Source organism: Cydia strobilella, chromosome Z, assembly GCF_947568885.1.
Source record: "Cydia strobilella chromosome Z, ilCydStro3.1, whole genome shotgun sequence".
In the NCBI taxonomy this organism is placed as follows: Eukaryota; Metazoa; Arthropoda; class Insecta; order Lepidoptera; family Tortricidae; genus Cydia; species Cydia strobilella.
The window spans coordinates 23,427,588-23,448,865 of record NC_086068.1 but is presented as its reverse complement, the minus strand read 5'-3'; the positions used below and the strand labels follow the sequence as shown (position 1 = coordinate 23,448,865).

Here is a 21,278-nt window from a genome sequence, read left to right as displayed (position 1 = left end):
AGTTAAATGTAATGCCCGTGTTACGACAACGCTATATGCAACATTTAATAACTTTTTTTAATAATGAATGAAAATTAACTACTTATTCCATTTAGTTTTCTGAAACATACTTAACCATACCCCGAAGTTTCCGGAATTGAATAAAAACAGGGTGTATAATCATGCAGCGTACCGTAGATCACCAACATAAGCTGATATACATATTATAATCCTGCATCAGTATATAGTCAGCTGGCTTAATGTTTTCATAATCGGGAGGAATCACATTTTGTACCGTTTCATAACCTGCCAACAGAGCTACAGCTGACGTTAAGTAACTCATGAATAACAATATGCCTATTGCTTACTTGCGGTCCATTACTCCATAATTTGTACAAAAAATGCAAGATTGCAACTTAATAAAGATTACTTGTTTTGTGTACACTATTTACCGGTCGTTGTGTTTGACCGGACTCCTAGAGGTGCTGTTTTGAAGAGAAATAGTGAGAGTTTACATTGCAAGCTGTCCAGGCTCTCTGATGAGGAGTGCAGGGAGGCGTACAGGCCTGCGCCGGCGCCGGCCCGCACGTAGCTCGCGTTGATATAATCCGTATTATGCTCGCCGCTTCGCCGCAATGCTACCCGTGTTTGGTCATCTAAATACACACATTAACCAACATTATTCTAAACACGAGTAAGTAAATACCATTTTTTTGCATAACCAAACAGAAACTATATCTGCTGTTACGTATCCTTGTTTCCTACAATATATTATTTAAACTATAGGGACATTTTATCGCGTCACTGCGACGAAAAAAAAACTAAATACAGACTGTCGTAAAATCTAATAGTACCTATAAGATGACTTTATAAATATATAATATACAAGCTTGTGTCTGAGACTTCGTCTGTGTGCATAAGTATCCTACTCATGGCCTTTCTTGGACCTCAAACAATATCCATACTAAGTAAATTTCATCTAAATCAGTTTAGCGGTTTAAGCGTAAAGATGGAAGCGACAGAATGACAGACAAACAGATAGAGTTACTTACGCATTTATAACCTTAAAATTATAATAATATACAAAGTGTCCACGAGGAACCCGAGAGATTTTAACAACGCACTTCGGAGGCCAAGAGAAAGAAACAAGGAAAACAATGTTATACCTACATTTTAACAACGCACTTCGGAGGCCAAGAGAAGGAAACAAGGAAAACAATGTTATACATTTTAATAACGCACTTCGGAGGCCAAGAGAAGGAAAGAAGGAAAACAATGTTGTACATTTTTTTTTCGTTTTTTTGTATGTATTTGTACATTAAATTTTAATGCTATTTGTAAAACTGTCACTCAAAAAAGTTACCTTTTTTTGTAAAACCTACAGTTTTATATGTAGTGTTACTTGTCACTTTTTGACATCTATCAATAAGGATATTTGGACTGAAACTAGGCGAATTCCAAAAATAGTTTATAGGATATTTTAGTCTTTAAATTTATATGATCAGGAATAACCTGTTAAAATCTCTCGGGTTTCTCATGGGCAAGTGGCATAGCAGGGATTAGTAAATACGACAGTGTATCCCACATTGTCACAGATATCAACTTACAGGGAAGTATGTTCCTATATCGGTTTTTCGAAATATTTTCTGGTTTATTTCCTTCGATTGTAGTAAACACGTGCCTGTCTTCTAGCATCTTAATCGACTGGAATTCTCCTTCAAATCCATTTTTCTTATCGAGCTTTGGCGAATCTTCAATGTCCTTTAACAAAGAAAAGTAGTTATCAGATATAAAGCCACAATAGGCTATTTGACTAATTTTTGAAAATGGTTTTAATTGATTGTTTATGACTTAATATTTCCGTGAAATTTACTGTATTAAATATAAAAAATCAATGTTAAAGTTTATTTATTTTGAACGCGCCTTAAACGCCGTTTTTGCAAAGGGGCTAATCACGTGACACGTGTGACGTCACACGCGAGTAAACTCAGTCAATGACCTTAGTAAATATTATGGTTTATGTGCATTGAATTGATTATTTCACTGTAAAATGGTATATAAATGGTGTATAGTGCCGCAATGTTCAAGTACGACTATAAAAAATCCAGATAAATTGTTTGTTTCCGTTCCAACGAATCCAAAAAAAAAGAAAAATGTGGTTAAAACTAGCGCGAAGAGACCCAAAGAGCATTTTAGCGCATACAAATGTTTTTATGTGTGAAGACCACTTCGATGTAAGTAATATTTAACTGTAAATTAATATGGTAGTTAAAGCAGCGGATTTTGCCCACTCCTTTTTTGAAGACAAAACTTTCATCCTCTTCTCAACTCCCTGAGGGGTTAAATTTCCAAAAACGTTGAAGTAACTTTTTTTGTAATCGTCTATTATGCCTTTCTAAGAAGTTTCAAAGCATTTGTAATTGATTCAAAATTTCAAACCCCTTTTAACCCCGTTAGGGGATGAATTTTTATAAACGCTGAAAACACTTTTCCTGTATTATAATAATATGCCCATATACTAAGTTTCAACTTGCTAGCTTAAAATAAATCTTGAACCCCATACCAACTTTCATCCCCTTTTTAATCCCGTTATGAGTAAGTTTTATAAAAAAATTATAGAATAGAATAGAATATATTTTATTTGTAGTAATTGTACATCGTCATATTCAAAAAATATTTACAAAAATTATTGCACCTGCCATGACTATATCTAGCCTATAAACCTGACCGTGGATTTTTTCGACAGATTAGTAAAGTTTGCATCAAAATCCGTTCAGCCGTTTTCACGTGATGCGCGGTCAAATAAACAGACAAATAGATAAACAGCCAAACAGACAAAAATTCTAAAAACTGTTGGAACGTGTTCTCTTATCGATTCTAAGTATCCCCAGCCAATTTTTTTTTTTTCAAATATCTTCCATGTACAGACTTTCGACCCTCTTCCACTTTATTATATGTATAGATTAGTGCACGTTAGCCTAGTAAAATTGTTGTTATACCGGGTGTTTCCTGTAACAGGAGCAATAAATTAAGCTATGGGGTTCTTCAAAAAAGGAGTGTACAGGTTTTTAAAGGGTCGGCAACGCGCGTGTAATATCTCCGGTGTTGCAGGCGTCCATAGGCTACGGTAACTGCTTACCATCAGGCGGGCCGTATGCTTGATTGCCACCGACGTGGTATAAAAAAAAAGCTGTAGGCTGTACTCCTCAAACTGACCAACATTTGTTCAGCAACATTTAAAAATAACTTGTGTTTTGATTTTCAGTACACTTTAAAGTTTATTCTAAGACGCAATGTATTGCAAATTTTGGTGATGCCCACAACGTTTAAAGGGTGACAAGCAACGTCAAACACACAGATGGCAGCGTACATTGAAAATAATATTTAATTAGTATGAAAAAGATATAATCAAAAAATTACATAATTTAAAAAAGTTGCTGAACAAATGTTGGTCAGTTTGAGGCGTACAGCCTCCAGTTTAATTTATTGCTCCTGTTGCAGGAAACACCGTGTATAAGTGTATCTCATGTAAGTGAATTTTGTTAATTCTTAATGAGATAATAAATTCTTAAACCATAAAATTTTCGGGCCTGTCTAAAAAACTCAGCTTCGTTTCGTTTGTGCCTGTCTCTACAAAACTCAACTTCGTTTCATTTTGTAACTTCGGGCCTTGAATTGTAAGCACTTATTATTAGTTATTATGTACCTGTTGCACAAAATACTACCCTATAGTAGTACAGCCAGCATCAATAGCAGCGGGTAAAATAGCGAGCCAACAGTATCTACAACAATTCTAGGGTGGTAGATACTTCACAGAACTTTACAGAACAAATAGAGAATCTCTATATTTCGCGTGTTAAAGTACTTAAATATCTGTTACAGCCTACTTATCTATTCTATATAGAGAAATATCTGATTTTTTTGGGCTATTAGAGAATAGTAAGTAGATACTTTTGCCGAGTGCAAAGGCAACACAGACATATTAGACTATAAATACAGTCAAGGTATTAAATGTAGTTTTTGCCCATACATTAAGGTAGTGTGTACATATTTTGGCACCTTGTCCGTATCGATATGTAATACCTTGACTGTACGTATAGGTTTTTAGACTTTAGGTAGGCGTATTTCAAATTTGTTTTGCGATTTATAGAAAAAGCAGTTTACTTTTATTCATATCACTAGAATTATGTAGGTATTAAGTAGGTAATCTTTGCTTTGCTCAAATAAAAATAATTTATACTAGCATCTGCTACAATATAATATATATTTACGAGTATTTGCTTAGAGCAGCAGCCGAGCGCACTAGGCTGTCTAAGTGTACCTGGATCTGGGTCTGGACCTTCCTCTGAATACGGTGCGCGCGCAGCCTCGTGCCGGAGACGGGCTGCAGCAGACGCAGCTCCTCGCCCGCGCCCGTTACCATGGGGAACGCACGCAGGTGCTCGATCAGCCCCGCCAGCTCCGAGAACTGCTCGCCGCTTCCCACGTTGTACTTCTTGTGCTGCACACATCATATACATACGATACAAACTGACGCAAACTCTAAATCTTACATTTTTATTTGTATCTCATATAAACTCACGGGTATATAGATCCCGGTTATTTGATAGGCGTACGAGGGGATACAGATACAACACGTAGAGGCCCTTTGGAGAAGTTTGCTGTTATATAATTAAGATTTTTATTATTATTAAGCGTATTTACTTTGTATAGTAAATCCATAATGCTCTATAAGTATAATATTGTATGAAATGTTGACTGCCCATGTAGTGATCATATTAGGTTATGGTTAATGAATAAACTAAACTAAACTAAATAGAAAATTTTATGAGTTAATTATGAGTTTTTTATTTCTTAACAAGGCCGATTTGATAAGTTATTCGTATAAGTACTTCCTGACTTACAAAAGTAAAAGCGTAGCCTCAATGTTATTAGACGTTTTGGTTCTTGAAAGAAAGAAAGAAAGAAAGAAAAAGCATTTATTAGCACAACATAACATAAAACTAAAACTAAAAATAATTACACTAAATAAGGTTGTGCTAAATGGTCCTTACTCAGCTTAAGAAGTTTTCAGTTCAAAAAAGGCCAAAAGAATTTACTTTACTTACGTGAAAAATAATAACCGTTTTTTTTTTCGTTAAGAGTTTATGCTAAAAGAGCTGTAACTAACGAACGTCTAATTTTAGTTTTAGCCTACTATTTTCGAGTAAAATAGAAGATTTCTTATACAATTTTTAGCATAGTATAAGGCCCAAAGCGAATTATTTCCATTAATACATAATAAAATATCTTCCTGTTGTGAAGATATTTTATATATTTCTCCATATTGTTTTTTGTATAAGTAAAGTTAAAAACGATTATAATCTGTTATTATTATTACTGTCAAAAGGTATTGTTTTGCGGGCCTATTAAGGCCCTCTTAACAGAGTATTAACTCTGCTAGTGTTCAATACGGCCCAAAACAGTACTTTTATAAAACTTGTGGTTTTTCAAGCGTGCCGTAATATTTTAATAACTATTCTGGTATATGAAGAAACTTAAACAAATTAGATACCTATAGGTATTGAGTGACTTTTACATAATATCCTGATTATTATAGAAAATATTTTATTTTAAATTAGAATATGCTCCCTTACCTTACATAAGTAAATTTTCCGATCATGGATATGAAAAAAATATTTTTTAATACAGTTGCTCAAAGGGTGCTACTTTTCGTGGCTGTTTAGCGTGCGGAAAGTTGGTTTTCGCGAATTAGTGCTTTTTACTTTTCCAATTTTTTTTAATTTTTACTTGTTCCAATTCATGACTACTTATTGATGAGTGTTAATATTAGTATCCTTTAAACGTCGTAATCAACATAAAAACCTACTGTTAAAGTAAGAATACGAAAAATATGCATATTTCATATTTAATTACTTACCTCTTCATCATTATAAGTATTATAACACGTTTATTTGTTAATGTTGAAAAACCGTTCTTAATAAGTTGTCTGAATGGAAAGGAACGCCTGTCAAGCAAGAGGCGTATTTTCTCACTGCAAGAATGTTTTAAGTTTCCAAAGGCAACATTCGATATTGTTTTTATAAATATACGATACACAAATAATCGTAAATAATGATATTTAGGTAATAATAGTACAATGTTTTAATATTTACAACTGTTTCTGTCTTATAGAACATGCATTTAAAAAAAACTTTCATTGAAGTGGGTTCAATAAAAATCTATTCTAGTCGAATAAAATCTAGAAAAACACCTCTTCATAATGTCAATGTCAATGATATCACAGAATTAATGATATAAAAGTTTCGAATTCCATTCCTTACTTGTTGCTTTTCTTATTTTTTCGCAACTGTATTAAAAAAACGTCGTTCGATACACGTGCGGAAATGTCATTCTTCACTCGTCCCGAGTCTTATCTACTTTCCGCACTAGCATCGAAATGTACTATTATACAACCTTTTCTCTCCATAAAGACAAACTATACGAGGATGGGAAACAAACAAGGTGAAACAAATATACTGACATACATACAAATATATAAAAATGTTACACTCCTTTTATATGCACCCATGTAAAAAACAAGATTTTATTTATCACAACTTTGTTTTCAGAACTGAATTATATTTATTGTAACTTCTTTCATGTAGATACTAAGTCATTACGATGTTAACTCGATGTTTGTTTTGTACAGTCCGGGCCGCAGTATCAGGTATCAGGTAGGTATAGGTACCAGGTGCAGTCTGCGCGAATAATCAACAGATCGATGGTGCGAGTAAAACAGACGAATGCACTCGCCTGCATGGATCGCACTATTCGAACCACGAGTAGCGAGTGGGATGTCATCTCATACACCCTCAAAGGTCGTAAACGATTAAAATCTGTTATTACTGTAATTTTTTTTGTGGGCCGTAATACCCTGCCTGTGTTCAATAATGCCCAAAACAGTGCCGTAATATTTTTCTAACTATTTTGGTATATGAAGAAACTTAAACAAATGAGAAACCTATATTTCATGAGTTTTACGTAATATCCTGATTAGTTTAAAAAATTATACCTAAGGAATGTATAGATATACTTACATAAGTACCTGTATCCATATTGTGTTTCATTCAAGTATATCTACATAGTTGATATAAAAAACGTGATTTTTAAATTTTCCGTCATTGTCCAATTTTTCGAACGATGGTATGATTTGCAACGTGCACAAGGTTCTTAAATGATTCTGACCTTACCTGCGGCAGTTTGTGGCCTTCTGCGAGAAACGAGACGCCGAATGCTAAATGTTCGGCAACAGGTTTCACGGGCCGTCGTTAGCGTTACACTCGTATATAACTATCAACATTCATGTAGCTAGCGATGAATCATTTACAGTTCAGTTCAAATATACTTGACGACCTAAGCTGTCTGGCCTAGTGGCTAGTTACCCTGCCTGTGAAGCCGATGGTCCTGGGTTCGAATCCCGGTAAGGGCATTTATTTGTGTGATGAGCACAGATATTTTTTCCTGAGTCATGGGTGTTTTCTATATTATATATATCGTTGTCTGAGTACGCATAACACAAGCCTCCTTGGGCTTACCGTGGGACTTGGTCAATCTGTGTAAGAATGTCCTATAATATTTGTTTATTTATACTTTATTTATGTAGGCCTAGCAACAAGCACTTATGAATGGTAAGTATTTTATGTACATAATTACATAGTATTATGTACATATTATCTTAAGCTAATTACATATCAGAGCAATTTATTGATGTTATTATTATTCCATGATAATATTGAATTAAACTCGTGACGTAAAACTCTTACTTTTTTTTTAGCCACATTTCAGTGCGATAAGGAACTTCGTTCAAAAATGATAGCAAAACTAACCGATTTGCGAGACCGAAGTGATCCCATAAGTGTTCCGTGAACAAAGTTTTGTACGGAACACTAAAAATTCTCACGGGTATAGTCGATAATATTATATCGATAAGTATGTCGTTGCACTATAACTATCCACGTGATTGCTTTATGTTCAACATATGACCATTACAGAAAAGTGGTCCAGCTAGTTACCGCTGATAAATCCAAGCCAAGTTAATGACCGACCTTTCCTCCGAGCTACCGACCGACATAATTTGAATGTTGCATTTCACGACGTTTTCAGTCGACTGCAATATTTTATTAGTAATTTAGAATTCAAATTTGATATTTATTTTACATAATAACATACGACAATGATAAAAAATGGTAAAAAGAAATTATAAATAAACATAAAAACGCATTGTCACGGTGAATGGCGATGTTTATTATAGGTATTACGCTGAGCGAAATACTGGCCAGCTACCTGTGATATCTAAAAGGCGCGTCGCTAAACCCCTGTAGAGCCGACGCGCGCTTGACCCACACGGCCCCAGCGTAATGACCCCAAACGCCTCAAAAGTGCAACCACTGTCGTGGGTGGCATATTTGCGGCATTGAAGGCCTCGCTCGTCCCTTGCCAGACCGACCGGCTCGAGTAGGCCGGAACATTGACACACCCTTCGAATGAAATCCTTAATGATGGCGTGTCGGGTGACCGTCAAGCGGATCTGATGCTGGAGCCCGAACAAGACCATGACAGCTGTTATAAATCGACACAACCTTTGTTGGACTCAGTTTATTCCTATTTATTCATGTAATGAGATGACCGCCTCAATAAACGTACAGTCAGTAATGAAAACTTGTATTGAAATCGGAATGTGAAAAAAAAATTGTTTAGGTACGCTTTGATTTGATTTGCATCAGCAAATTTTACTTACTTAACAGTACATTGTCTAATAAGCCCGCCTATATTGCAATGATGGTGGAACTGCCTAATTATTTCAAGTTTCCAACCTACGTCAGTTTCTTGGAGACAAGAATACAAAATATATTGAGATTCATCTTATGTAGGTACCTAGGGTACGTGCGCAGCGTTAAGAAGTAGATACCTGGTAGCATTTGATTATTATACACGGTGGCTAAAAAAAATAAGTGCATTCCCGTTGCCAGGGAGGTTTCGGGATTATACTAAGCAATTTTTACTATGGGACCAGCCCCGAAATCGCGAAAAAAAATTGGCTGTTTCATACATTTTGGCTTGGCCAACCTGTATATAAGTAGTTTGAGAACACTGTAACCAATGAAAGATTATTGCCGAAAATATATCTTTTTACCTAGTCCTGTTTTAGAAAGCAGATTTATCGCCAAGTTCAAAGGGACCTGAAGGAGGAAGGAAGGAGGAGGAGGATAAATAAAGATTTAAGATTATTAATTCTTACCTACGTTCTTAATACGATATCAACCAAAGGCATTCCGTAACCCGACCTAAAAAAACCGCTAGTTCGTTTAACTCGCACACCGAGGGTTCCGTACAAACTTTCCATTTTCTCATGTTTCTAAGTTATCAGATCTTTTGTAGAGCCAAGTTTCTAACTCTACAGGCCCTAACTTCACAAACTCTACACCTTAGTTAAAATATGTGGCTTGGCCGTTTTGTTACATACAAAATAATTTATAGTGAATACATTTTTCACCTTACGCCCATGTGACAGTAGCGAAACGGCCAAGCCACATATTTCGACTAAGGTGTAGAGTTTGTGAAGTCAGGGCCTGTAGAGTTAGAAACTTGGCTCTACAAAAGATCTGATAACTTTTTGACAGTGCGAGTCTTATGGTTTCATCTTGGCAACATTTTACATGAAATGGTTTTGGTGGGATTAAAAATTAAAGATATCTAATATTGATGCGGTTTCAACACCCTCTGGCACTGACTAAAATAACCGACTTGGTATCACATTACATCTCAAAACTTTTTTGTAGTAGAAGAATTGCGTTGCGAGACTTGCATCTCTTCTTTTTACATGTAAAGTTTTTGATGGGATCTCATCTCTTTTTGTAGACAGTCCTTCTTTTCGGGTACTACTTCTTGTACGTACCACTTTTCTCAAAGCTCATACTCATACCTATACAATAGGTACTCATGGCCATACCAAACTATATTTGTATTCATACAATACTCATACCGAAGTCCCCATCCCACACCATATCTATACCATATTCATATCCGTACCATACTTCATACCATACTCATACTATACACATCTTTATACTCACATCGTACACCTTAGACCTTTACTTTACCTACTATTTGTTGGAACTGCAAAAGTAACTTTGTAACAGCATATTTTTATATAGATTGACTGATATTGCAATATTTTAAGGTTTTTTTATAGCTTGTTAAGCTAAAAACTACTTTTGTTTAAAATTTGCAGCTTGTGGGTTGGCTAGAAGTACCTTAGAACTATGATGATCGGTGAATGAGTGTCAGTGACAAAAGTAAGAAACTTTGACGTCCAATAATTCTTAAACTACAAGTTCAAATTGAATGTTCTTGGGAATATATGTAAGCCATATCATGCCCTATATGTCACTGAAAATTCAGGGTTCTAGCTTTAGCCAGCACAAAATTACAGGACGTCGAAAATGGCCTAAATGGCTTTGAGAAAAGGATGGTACGGCCGTGCCTCTTTGTTTTGCTCGACTTGGCGGGGGCACTGCCTTGCCCCTAGATGATGTTAATGTTATGTATAATTTTTCGTTGGTAAACTTCGGAGCTAAGGGGGATGGGGGTTTCTTTTTTTTCACATAATATATGTACATACGTAAATATTTTATTTACTGTAAAAAATAAAATAAAAAAAATGTTTTGTAATGTTCAGTCAGCAGCAGAAGTTGCTAAGCGGGCGAGGTGTTCTAAATGACCTTGACGCGCTCTTATTCTCTTAACAATAAAGTCGCGTCAAGATCAATTTGAGCTCTCTCAAATGATTCCCCACTTGACCTAATACATACCTAGACTTTATAATTAATAAAAATTACACTTTCAATGTATCTGCGTCAGCGTTGCTTATAAATATTCCAAATTTAAAATCGACAGCTTAAGTAATGGGGTTGGCAACTGTCAAAGGTTTGCAGAGATGGTGCCATCATAGCTTGCCCCTTTTTCTATGAAATTTGGCTTAAAGGGCTGGCATCCAGGGCGTTTTTTTTTTTTTTTTTTTTCTTCATCTATGTTGAAAGTTGTAGGTCCTCGCTTTCAGTACGGGCGGCCTACAACTCTTATTACTTTGTTTCTATTTTACATTTACATACATGTTAATTACTGAATATAAAATATTAATTAAATATATATTTATATACATATATAAGTACGATCTATTTATGTATTATTAAATTTCTTTAGTGAGTTTATTATTTTTTCATCCAGGGCGTTAAAAAAACTAAAATTTGACACAGTTCTAGGGATTGACAGGGCAAGCTATGCTGGCGCCACCTGCTAATTATTTCGACCGGCCAACCCCATTCTCGAGATATATAGCAATGTGACAGACAGACGGACGGACGGATAGAGACGCACCATAAGGGTTCTTTTGGTACCTTAATGGTACGGAACCCTAAAAATGGCAGCGACCGCGGAGGCAGTTATGTATTACTCCGCTCAAGTGTGGGAGGGTCTCTCGAGCACTTTTCTCATTAAGTACTCAAATGACGAGCAAAAAATTCTTGTCATCGGTAATCAACACCGGTAATTCATTGTTACTAATTATAATAAATATTGAGTTTTTGTTCATTAGCAACAATAACATGTGTAGTACACAAAACATAATAAATAACTGATCCCAAATAAGGCTTCATCTCCCAATAGTTCCTCTAAGAACAATATGCCATCAAGTCCAAGCCAGGGGCATTGAGGATTATGAAGTAAAAACAATAGTGAACAAGCGATAGTTAATTTAGGCTGTCAAACTACACAAATAATTTTCTAATAAAGCTAACAAGTGTGGCTAAAGTCGTCGTCAATAGAACTTGCGAACAATGTAAACAAACCGTTTTACTCTCATTACTTCGTAATCTCGCCCTTTAAAAGGACAACCTATGACCTTATCAACAGTCTATATATTTATATAAATTTTTAGTTAAATTAAATGTTAATTATTAATATTTCAGCGAAAATAACCTTCGTAAATATGTTAGGTTATGTTATGTGTCAAACGCTAACAAAATCTGTCATATTTGTTGACATTGTTTGCAAGTTCTATTGACGACGACTTTACTACCAGTTTGGCACTGACATAAACGCTAGCGCGAACGTAACTTACTTTCGACGCATCTCGCTCGTACTGACCTACTGACACATTAGTGCGAGCGAGATGTATACAAAGACAATTACCTACATTTGCGTATACTCAGTGTTGACACTGTGCACTGTCAGTGACTCATGGTATATGGGTAAAGGAAGCAAATCAATACCATTTTACAATAGTATCATTTTGTAAAACTTAATATTAGATTTTTATTGAAATAATATGTTTATGTTAGGTATTTCCGCGAATTTGTGAAAAAAATGCAAGTGATAATCGATATACTTACTTGTAATAATGTGTTTTGCTAAGAATATTTATTTATTTATTTATGTTAAGGAGAACCAACAGCTCTACACTTACAATAAACAACAAGATTAAAACAGGAAGCCAATTACAGGAACTCACTGGCAGTAATATGATCATACTAGCTGTTGCCCGCGACTTCGTACGCGTGGATTTGTATGTTGGTGGTTATATATTCTACATGACCATAATATAAAACATTATGCATCAAAAGATATCAGTAGGGACGGTTAATCATTTGTTAATAATAATACAACCCATGAAATTTGTCTTTCACAAACTACGAAGTTTCAAGACCCTAACTGAAAAAAAAATTTCTGGATGTGACTTAAGTGTATCACCGAAAACTGTCCCTGACTTAGCTGCGAGCTGAACCTAAATTGTAAGCATTTCAGCAGCCATTGTTGATCGAAGCTCACCTGCCGACGGATCATGACGTGCGACACGCGGCCGCGCGCGCGCACCGACAGCACGAACTCGCCGGGGTGCACCTGCGACTCGCGTACAAGATATGACCCGTTCTTGCCTTTTTCCATTATCAATTGCTCCGCTTCCTTTGCCGACATCACTCCATGAAACCACCTGTAATTACATTCATGTAACACATTAGCAAAAACATGTGTACTGGACTTTTGCATGAACTGCGCGTTAGTTTCGGCCATTACCATCGTTTACTAACCAGACTTACAGGCCAATTCGAACGCACACTGGGAATGGCAATGGCATCAGAATGATACCATTTGAATAATGTTATAGTTATCGACTTATACGTGCATTTCGCTCGTAGTTGTTCGTATATGTATTGGCGCCTGCGAGACGCACGATAAAGAAACAACATTATTCAAATATCATTCTGATATCATTCTACGTTCGAATTTGCCTGTTGGAATTTTTACATTATTTTAAAGTGAGTTAGCGTTATGTAATTATTATAATTAGGAACATCCAAAACCGTTTCCAAAAATATTTTTCTCTCCCAACTTTTGTAATAAGTAGTATAAACTACCTAAAAATAACTATTGTTAACATACATGAAATGGTGTAAAAATATTTTCCCCTCACTAGCTCGGAAAGTTGTCTTTTATCCTTCAATACAAGCGGGGAAAAACGCGTTTTATCCACTAGTGGGGAAAGTAATTTGACCTTGGATGGAGCGTGTTTAAGTAGCTTGACAGATAACAAAACGTAAATCGTTTATGACAATGATTCGTTCGATATTAATTATCATTAAATAAATGGTTTGAGAATCTAATGAAAAATACCAAATTTAGCTTTATTTAATGATTTTAAGTCATAAACCTTAAAATTCCATAAGAAACGTTTGTTTTTTATAATGATGTTAAATATAATTCTGAACGCACAAGTTGAGTCGATGCAATTTCAAAACGCATCGTTGACATTTCATACGTCAGAAATGTCAACATTGTCAACAATTTTTTTACTAAAAAACTTTTTTCACCGACTCGCGTAAAAATACACAACATCCAGAGTTTTCTGTTATAATATCGTAAAGAAATGAGTGATTCCAGTGATGAAGATGATCTAACGCCTGTGGATGTTGCATTTTCCTCGCTATAGTGAGGTGAAAAGTTTTGTGTTATACACGGGCGCAAATGTATTTTACTTCTCGTGTGTTGAAACACTCGCGGGTAAAATACAACTCTGCACCCTTGTATAACAAATAACTATTTCCATAATGTCAATATCCAGAGAGGAAAATGGGAACTACATTTGTATGGAGAAGCGGTCATCCACTTGTCACTCCCCCCAATTGAATAAAACTAATTCGTAAGTATTGTAAACAGAGCTTTACTTAAATTTACCGCAAAAATTTGGCCTTGTGCTCGCCTAGTTAAGAGTAGGAGACCCCTGGCAGTGAACCGCGGTACCCCAAATTCTTTAATGAGTATCAGCAAAATTTTGGGCTCAGTTTTATTTCATTTTTACTTAGATTTCAGGAAAAAATATATTTTTCCCCTCACTAGCTCGGAAAGTTGTCTTTTATCCTTTAAAACAAGCGGGGAAAAACGCATTTTATCCACTAGTGGGGAAAGTAATTTGACCTTGGATGGAGCGTGTTTAAGTAGCTTGACAGATAAAAAAACGTAAAACGCTCATAATAATGATTCGTTTGACAATAATTATCATTAAACAAATGGTTTGAGAATCTAATAAAAAATACCAAATTTAGCTTTATTTAATGATTTTATGTCATAAACCTTAAAGTTCCATAAGAAACGTTTGTTTTTTAATAATGATGTTAAATATAATTCTGAACGCACAAGTTGAGTCAATGCAATTTCAAAACGCATCATTGACATTTCATACGTCAGAAATGTCAACATTGTCAACAAAATTTTTACTTAAAAACTTCTCACGTAAAAATACAGAATTTCCAGAGTTTTTTGTTATAATATCGTAAAAAAATGAGTGATTTCAGTGATGAAGATGATCTAACGCCTGTGGATGTTGCACTTTCCTCGCTATAGTGAGGTGAAAAGTTTTGTGTTACACACGGGTGCAAATGTATTTTACTTCTCGTATGTTGAAACACTTGCTACGCTCAGGATTCTATTTTAGAACCACTCGCTTCGCTCGTGGTTCAACTATAGAAACCTTTCGCTTGCTCGTGTTTCAATTCCACACTCGCGCGTAAAATACAACTTTGCGCCCTTGTATAACAAATAACTATTGTATAAAAATCAAGTGCGGGAAGTTCGAAAAACTCGCGCGCCTAGAATAGAAGATGTTACTTTAGCCAGTCTTCTTGCGACCACGGGGACAACGCCATCCTCTAAACGTCGGAGGAAAATTTAAAACTTAATTTTACGCGATGAAGTCCCGCCGTGGTGAATAATAATGAGATTTAATAGGATCTCTAAGCTTAAACCAGAATATTGTGTGTCATAATTATTATTTCAGATCAGCTTCGTGTACTCGTACCTACTTCAGTAAATGAGTATAATGAGAATAATCCTATGGGGCAACAGTACAGACGCTCCCACCCTTTTCACTTTACAAAAAAAACTTATCCGCATACTCGTAAACATTAAACAAACTGATAGTTGTAAACCTCATTTTAAAGAACACAAAATTCTTACTGTACCTAGCCTATATATTTTAGAAGTATGCAAATTTTTCCGCAAACATTCAGAATTATATATCAAACGTGAAGATGTACAGCTAACCTATACACTAAGAAACAAATCAAAGTTAATGCCACCAACCTCCCGATTAAAACTCCATTCGTCTGGCCCATTATCAATGTTCATAAAGATATATAATAAACTACCACACAATATAAAGGAAGAAAAGACAGAACATCTATTTGTAAGAAAATTAAAAGAAACCCTTATTAACAAGAGCTATTACACTGTCGACGAATATTTAAATGATAAGTTTTAAGATGTAATAAGATTACAATTTAACATTTTTATTTGTATTAGGGATAAGTTAGGTTAAGTAATATTGCTATGCCCTTGCAGGGCTCATGTTTGAAACCACTCATTGTTATTTGATATCCATATGTACGTACAACATGAATGCAAATAAAGAACTTGAACTTGAACTTGAACTTGAGTGCCGTAAATATCTGTTTACCAAGAAATACCGGCAGATACGAGTAGAACACATCCCACCGACCAAAACTGCTTTATATTAGCATTTTTAAGAGCCATATAATCAAGGGGTGCAGTTAGCACAAACTCAAAATCTACCCTGTCCATCTACTTGGGGTTGCATGCAGGTCAACAACAACTGGGAGCCTACATGGACCGACTGGCCTGCTGCTGCAGAAGCAGATCTAGAAATTGTCAGGTGCAAATGCAAAAACAGGCAGCTTAAATGTTCAGACCTCTGTCTATGCAGTGGATCTTGTAATATATAAAATAAATGTACATTGCGTTGTTTCATTTAAAATACTAAGAGACCTAAAACAATAAAATATATTCACCTTTCGTGTGTTTAAAACAGCATCTAAACCTTACTTCACGGACGATCATGCATTAAGATCACCCTGACTCACGCTTAATAATTATTTTTTATCTCCCATATATCAACAGATTTATATAATCACTACATAGTATGAAACAAAGTCGCTTTCCGCTCTGTATGTATGTCTGTCCCTATGTATGCTTAGATCTTTAAAACTAGGCAACGGATTTTGATTCGGGTTTTTTTTAATAGATAGAGTGATTCAAGAGGAAGGCTTATATGTATGTATAATTTGTGAAGGTTTTGTGTAAATTAGTTGAACTACCCGTGCGAAGCCGGGGCGGGTCACTAGTAAACTATATATTTGTTTTAACTAAATAAACGACTTTATTTTTTGTTTTGAGATTTTTGTTAGAAGTTTGATGAATTAAATTGGTAATTATAAAATAGTATTTTATACAATCGTGATATAATAGAGAGCTTTTCAGTCGAGTACCGTGTTTACTTAAGTAAGGTACGAGATTGAAAAGCTTGATTATATCACTATTGTATACAATATTTTTTCTACGAGACAAAAAAATAATGCTTTCAACTAGTAGAATCATATAGGTAAACAAACCAAAATAATACAGCTAAGATACGCGAGCTGCCACAGCCCACGATACCTTCATACTCGTACGAGCCCCGGCCGCCGGGCCCGGCGCCCCCGGCGGGTTGGTAACGACACCTCCTCATAACTCATGAGGCCCTGGTACCTGCTCCGCGCTAAATTCAATTTTAAGACAGTTTTTTTTCTCGATTTTGGCCACCGTAGCCTATGGAGACTAACAAGCAACGCTAAGCGGTTTTCGTAGAGTATGGATGTTGTTATATGAAGGGTGTCACATGCGCGTTTCTGACTTATGAAGCAATTGTTTCTACATAAAATAAAATGTTTTTGTTGGCCAACCAATCACAATGCAGATGCGACGCGCGACGTAGCAGCGTGTTTAAGTAGGCTAATTTGCATTGAATCGACTCTCCTTAAACAAGAAACATTTTATCGAAATGTAGTTCTATTTTCAAAATTTTTATAATTGACTAAACCGTATCGATAAAATTCTTATGCTTGAGTCGGAAGTGCCATATAGACTATACAACGTTGAAAAGAGTAAGGTTTGTAGTGTTGCATGTGAAGTTGTAATACACAGATTATACTCGACGAGTACAAAAATACGTTTTTTAATTTCTTCTACTATATTAATTTCTTTGTAAGAAAGTGCATTGTTTTATATTCTAAAACTCGATTCCTCAATCTTAATTTATCCGAAAATGATATAATAGTCATATTACATGCTCAGTATTCGCTAGTTTATGGTAGATAAGGGAATAATCCATACTGTAGGGATGGAATGAGACGCCAAGTGGAAACCAGTATTTTATTGGTTGCAACTTATGCTAGAACAAAATCAAGTCATACAAGTTAAGTACCTAGCTACAAAATATATAACATGTGAGCGGAGAGCGGTACGCTGGGGCGTTCTCACTCCTTGCTCGATCCCTCAGGGGATGTCCAACGCTAGACTAAAGGTTAACCGAGGATGAAGCTTAGGGCGGTACGTACTGTACGTAGCGACGTTCTCACCCGTGCTCATTTGTTGGTTTACCTTGAGGATAGCGTCTCCCAAGCTACTTGAAGCTAGACCGCTAGCTAACGAATGATTATCGGCGGCCGCGCAGCGCCTTTTGTTCAATGCCGTGCGCCGCTCGGAGATCTTCGCGCGCGCTCGGGTCGGTCGGTCCGCTGAGCGCAACAGGTAGTAGTGTGCGAGCGAGAAAATATTCGGATCCGCGCGCCTCGCGAGTACTAATGTTATTCTGTCTCGCTACATATTATAAATGCGAAAATCTGTCTGTCTGTCTGTCTGTCTGTCTGTCTTTCTGTCTGTGTGTTCCCTCTTCGCGCTTAAACCGCTGAACCGATTTAGATGAAATTTGGCATAGAGATAGGTTGAGTCCCTGAGAAGGACATAGGATAGTTTTTATCCCGAAAATCGTCCCTTAAGAAAGTGAAAAGCGGGGTGGAATTGAGATAATTAACGAAGTGCCTGCTAATTTGTGTGCATAATATGCTTAAATTTAGATTGCTATGAGATTTTTTCCAGGCGCTATTCTTTAGCTGCGGTTACTAAGTCCACACAGACGAAACACCAAACCGAATACTCGGTTAAGACTATTCAGTACATTGTTTCCCTGAGTTAAGTTACAATAATGGACATATTGAGCTGAGGGTGTTCCAGCTTCGATCGCGCCACTACGTGCACTTCAACTCTTTTGTGGTGCGCGTGCCGCGACCGCTGCAGGGGACCATCGAGTGCGTCGACTTCTGGCCGAAGGGTGTCGTGTTTCGGAGGTTCCGGGGCAAACTGCCGAATCCGACACATTTGTATTTGCCTGATTTAATTTTTATTATAAATAAATATTGAAACGATTAAATGAGACGTCAGCATTTTTTTTACTCTAATATTTTTTTGTGTCATTTTGAATAGTATGACATAGTATCGGATTGCAATGGACGTAATTGACACAAACAATGTTTCCACACTAAAAAACTATCCTAAATGCAACACAGTTAGAGTTAAACCAAGAAAAAAGAAGAAAGATCTTTTGGGATCAAGGGCCCCCGAAATCCATAAAATAAGATAAACCATGAAAAATCTGCACAGATTTTGACAGCATATTCTATGAAATTATGACGTATAAATAACACTGGCACTGCATGCTGCATGTGCTTTCAAATTCTCTGCAGACTTTTCTTGGTCTATTTTCTCCAAAATATGTAATTCAAAATAAAATTATTTACTTACCACAAATTATCAAATTACTTAAAAAGCAAATTATAGACAAGGTGGCTAAAAACTAAGTGAATTTCCGTTGCCATGTAGGTTTTGGGATTATATTGAGTAACCTTTACTATGGGACCAACCAAGAAATCGCGAAAAAAAAATTACTCTTCCATAGAAAATGGACCAGCAAAAATGTATTTTTTTCATCATAACAGCCAAATTTTTTTTTCGCGATTTCGGAGTTAGTAAAAGTTGCTCAGTATAATCCCAAAACCTCCCTGGCAACGAGAATGAAACTATTTTTTTGCCACCGTGTATATGACACAAAACGAAATGTAATGTTGACATCTTAACTTTAATATTTTTATAACTTAGAGCTCAAAATATAGCCAGCGCTACAAGACTAATAAATCTGACTCGCATGAAATACAAAGCGCCATAGAAGTATCAACATCTTAAAAGCGTAAAATAAAATCGTTATTGAATGCTTGGCGTCCTAACAATGCTGCAATAAAATACGGATTATTAAGTAGGTACACCTTCTACGTGGGATTGCATATTGCATATATTAATAGTAAAGTAAGGACAGCATTACAATTTTATAACAACTAAAAAAGCACTAGCACTTATCCGTGGTCCGCTTGGTCTTTTATGAATTTTATGAATTATTTAAGAAATATTAAACTGTGTTTCTGAAGATATGGTTTTGCATTGTAGAACTTTTTAAAACCAAACAATTATATGGTTTAAAAAAGTTATCAAATGCAAAACCATCAACTCGGTTTGGTGGTAACTACTGGGATTTTTTTTCCCAGTAGTTACCCCCATAATTTTGTTCAATACTTACTAATAAAAACAGTATAAATAATATAGTATAAATATAGTGCTTTAATAAACAATTATAAGTCTATTTTTGTTTCAGTAAACTGCCTTAAAAGTTACCAAGAATATTAAAACAGTTAAACCGGAACAAATGCAAAAACTAAAATGTAAGGATACATTATTACATTTTTTCTAGGTCCATGGGGTCCCAGCGCGCATAAGTTGTTTGCAGAAATCGCGAAGCGTCTGGTTGACGTAACTGGTGACCGAAGAGCTGGCGGCTTTCTCGCACAACGTATCAGCCAGTGTTGGCCGAACGCTAATGCCATTAGCCATTAAAAATTAACCATTAAAAAGGTTAATGGCCATTAAACATTAGCCATTGACGGAAAATGAATTAGTAATGGCCATTAAAGCATAACTCACGTTAGACCGGGCCGTGTCCGGGCCGGAGCTTCCGGCGCTTACTTTTCTATGACATGACAGGTGATCACGTGATGCCTTCCATAGAAAACGAAGCGCCGGAAGCTCTGGCCCGGACACGGCCCGGTCTAACGTGAGTCATCCTTAACATCAAGGGCCATTAATGTTAATTTATTTCAAAAAATTAACAATTAAAACAAACTAATGGTTAATTAAATCAATGAAAATTAAAAATGTGATTGAAAATTAACAATTAACAAGAAAAAATATCATAATTTTATAAAGGCGTCCAAGGGATCAAAGGTCTGCAACACTGAACTTGTAAAAGTTTTGAGTATGTATTGCTCATCCTTAAAGAACTGGACAGAAGAATAACAAAAACATGGAGCAAATTTTGGAGCCTGAAAGAGGTCCTAAAAAGCAACCTTCCAATAAGTCTAAAGAAAAAAGTTCTAGACTTTATTGCCGTGCTTGACCTACGGCTGTCAGACTTTGACTTACACCAAAGACATAAGACACAAGATTCAAACTTGCCAAAGAGCCCAAGAAAGAAGCATACTAAACTTAAAAAGACTAGACAAAGTGAGGAACACAAAAATAATAGAGAGAACTAGAGTCATCGACGCATTAGAACACTGTCTGAAAATGAAATGGCAATGGGCAGGCCATATAGCGAGGATGAGCAACCAAAAATGGACCAAACGAGTGACACTTTGGAAAGGGCCACAAGGGAAAAGAAAGTCTGGCAGACCAACCACAAGATGGGTCGATGACGTCACCGACACCGTATCGCACAAATGGCAAGAGGTAGCGCAGGACCGCTCAGAATGGCGGCGGCTGGGGGAGGC

General features: G+C 36.0%; 1 protein-coding gene across 1 annotated transcript in view; it reads right to left on the bottom strand.

Annotated features, from left to right (window-relative positions):
* The window catches only part of LOC134754316 (tyrosine-protein phosphatase corkscrew-like), a 68,819-nt gene that overhangs the window by 13,746 nt on the left and 33,795 nt on the right, over nt 1-21,278 (bottom strand). The window contains exons 2-5 of the mRNA XM_063690573.1: nt 12,847-13,009; nt 4,301-4,480; nt 1,587-1,740; nt 495-635 (exon numbers count right to left, since the gene is read on the bottom strand). Coding sequence (XP_063546643.1) covers nt 495-635; nt 1,587-1,740; nt 4,301-4,480; nt 12,847-13,009 — 638 coding nt within the window. The remainder of the gene's footprint in view (nt 1-494; nt 636-1,586; nt 1,741-4,300; nt 4,481-12,846; nt 13,010-21,278) is intronic.